Source organism: Lactuca serriola, chromosome 3, assembly GCF_051521515.1.
Source record: "Lactuca serriola cultivar US96UC23 chromosome 3, Lser_US96UC23_V15, whole genome shotgun sequence".
NCBI lineage: Eukaryota > Viridiplantae > Streptophyta > Magnoliopsida > Asterales > Asteraceae > Lactuca > Lactuca serriola.
This window is the reverse complement of record NC_136410.1, coordinates 11,427,173-11,429,484: the sequence shown is the minus strand read 5'-3', so window position 1 is coordinate 11,429,484 and position 2,312 is coordinate 11,427,173. Positions and strand designations below refer to the sequence as shown.

Here is a 2,312-nt window from a genome sequence, read left to right as displayed (position 1 = left end):
GTAATAAAATAAAAATGAAAAATAAAATAATAAGGGTAAAATCGTCTTTACAAAAAAGTTCAAACCAAATTGGACCAAACTCGCAACAAAATGAAACTATTGGACCATCCTTGCGAGCCAAACCCATTTTGGACCAAACTTGCTAGTTTTGACATACCACAGGGACCATTCTTGCAATTTTGTCATATATATATATATATATATATATATATATATATATTAAATAATTTCATTAGGGATGCAAACTTACACGAATTGCAAATGGGGGGCGCAAATATACTTTTTCTAGAGAAGAAGGCCTAAATTTCAGCAAAATTGATAGATTCTTATTTTGCTCTAATCTCATCAAGCTCCAATCTCATTCCACTGTCATCGCCCCTAGAGAGTATTCAAATCATTCACCTTTGATCTTAATACCATCCAACATTGATTTTGGTCGAAAACCATTCAAGTTCTTCAATTCTTGGATGAACTGCAACAACTTTGATGATATATTCTCCAATGCACGAAAGTCTTTTTCAGGTTTTGGTACTATAGATAGATTTCTCTTGGGCAAACGTAAACACACCAAAAAATTGATCTGTGATTGGAGGGCATCGGAACACCTAGAAGAAAATGATACTCTCAAACTTTTAAAACTCAAGGTGGATGATTTGGAAAAAGAGGTCGGGTCAAGAATGCTAACCGAGGTTGAAAGATGTTCCTGAAAAAATACAAAGAAAAATCTTGGAACTTGAAAGAATGTCTAAACTTGATTTGCAACAAAAGGTTAAAACCAGATGGATACGTGAGGGAGATGAAAATACTCAATATTTCCATGGTATGCTCAAAAACAAAATCAGGAAATGTAGAATTCACGATCGATCGATCAATGGTGTTTGGAGCTCCGCTCCCCATGAAATCAAAACTGAAGTTCACAGGTTCTTTGAGGACAATTCCATGAAAAGTGGCCTAACAGGCCAAAACTCATCATCCCTGACTTCAAAAAAGTCAATTATGACCAAAAACTTTTTTTGGAGGCTCCCTTTTCTACTTAGGAAATAAAAAATGTCGTATGGTGTTGTGGTGGTGAAAAGTCGCCAGGACAGGACGACTTCACGTTTCAATCTCATAAAATCGAAATGGGAGGTCATGAAGGATGACATCGTTCATTTTATCAGGCGTTTTGAAATCACTGGTTCTATTGCAATGGGTTGCAACTTATCTTTCATAACCCTAATTCCAAAAGTCTCTGATGAAATAACACTGGGAGATTACAGGCCGATTAGTTTAATCGGGTGTATGTACAAGCTAATTTCCAAGTTGCTTGCACTTCGGCTAAAACAAGTGGTGGGTTCAGTGGTAAACGAAGTTCAATCCGCTTACATTGAAGGAAGGAATATATTGGACGGTCCTCTGATCATGAACGAAATTCATTCTTGGGCAAAAAAATCAAAAAAGAAAATTTTCTTATTCAAAGTAGATTTTGAAAAGGCATTCGATTCGATTAATTGGCAATACCTCAATTCCATTATGGAACAAATGTATTTTGGTCCTAAATGGAGAAACTAGATAATGGGTTAAGTTGCCTTTCCTTATCCTATGCATCAGTGTTGGTTAACGGTTCTCCCACTGATGAAATCTCCATCACTAAAGGAGTTCGACAGGGTGATCCCCTATCCCCATTCATGTTCATAATAGCGATGGAGGGACTGCATATTGCAGTCAAAAGTGTTTGTGATAAAGCCCTGTTTCATGTAATCAAATTACCCAAGAACTGCCCAATTATATCCCATCTCTTCTATGCGGATGATGTAATTTTTGCAGGTGAATGGGATCGAGCAAGTATCAAGAACTTATCAGTAATCCTGAAATGCTTTCACATTGCTTCAGGGCTGGAAGTCAACTTCCTGAAATCACGTCTATTTGGCATGGGAAGCTCAACTATCGATTTACAAGGCATGGCAAGAGTACTGGGATGCTTGATTGGTAGCTTTCCATTCACGTATCTAGGTATACCTGTTGGGGGCGAATATGAACCTGCTAAAGCATTGGAACCCGATCATCAACAAATTTAAATCCAAGCTCTCAGATTGGAAAGCCCAGTCTTTATCATTCGGTGGTCGTATCACACTAATCAAATCGCTCTTAAATTTCCTTCCAACATATTACTTGCCTCTTTTCAAAGCTCCATAAGGAATCATAGATTTTCTGGAGAAGAGTAGAATAAATTTTTTATGGGGTGGAAGTGATTTAACAAAAAAAAAGATTCATTGGGTCAATTGGGCTAAAATAACAGCTCCAACTGAGGACGGCGGGTTAGGAGTGTCAAC

At 37.4% G+C, this 2,312-nt stretch overlaps 1 protein-coding gene across 1 annotated transcript; it reads left to right on the top strand.

Annotated features, from left to right (window-relative positions):
* The first annotated feature begins 1,682 nt into the window (after nt 1-1,682).
* On the top strand, nt 1,683-2,057 carry LOC145095024 (uncharacterized). Its single transcript, XM_079032968.1, has one exon. It carries the CDS (start codon nt 1,683-1,685, stop codon nt 2,055-2,057), a length of 375 nt encoding a protein of 124 aa, XP_078889094.1.
* Nucleotides 2,058-2,312: the final 255 nt, after the last annotated feature.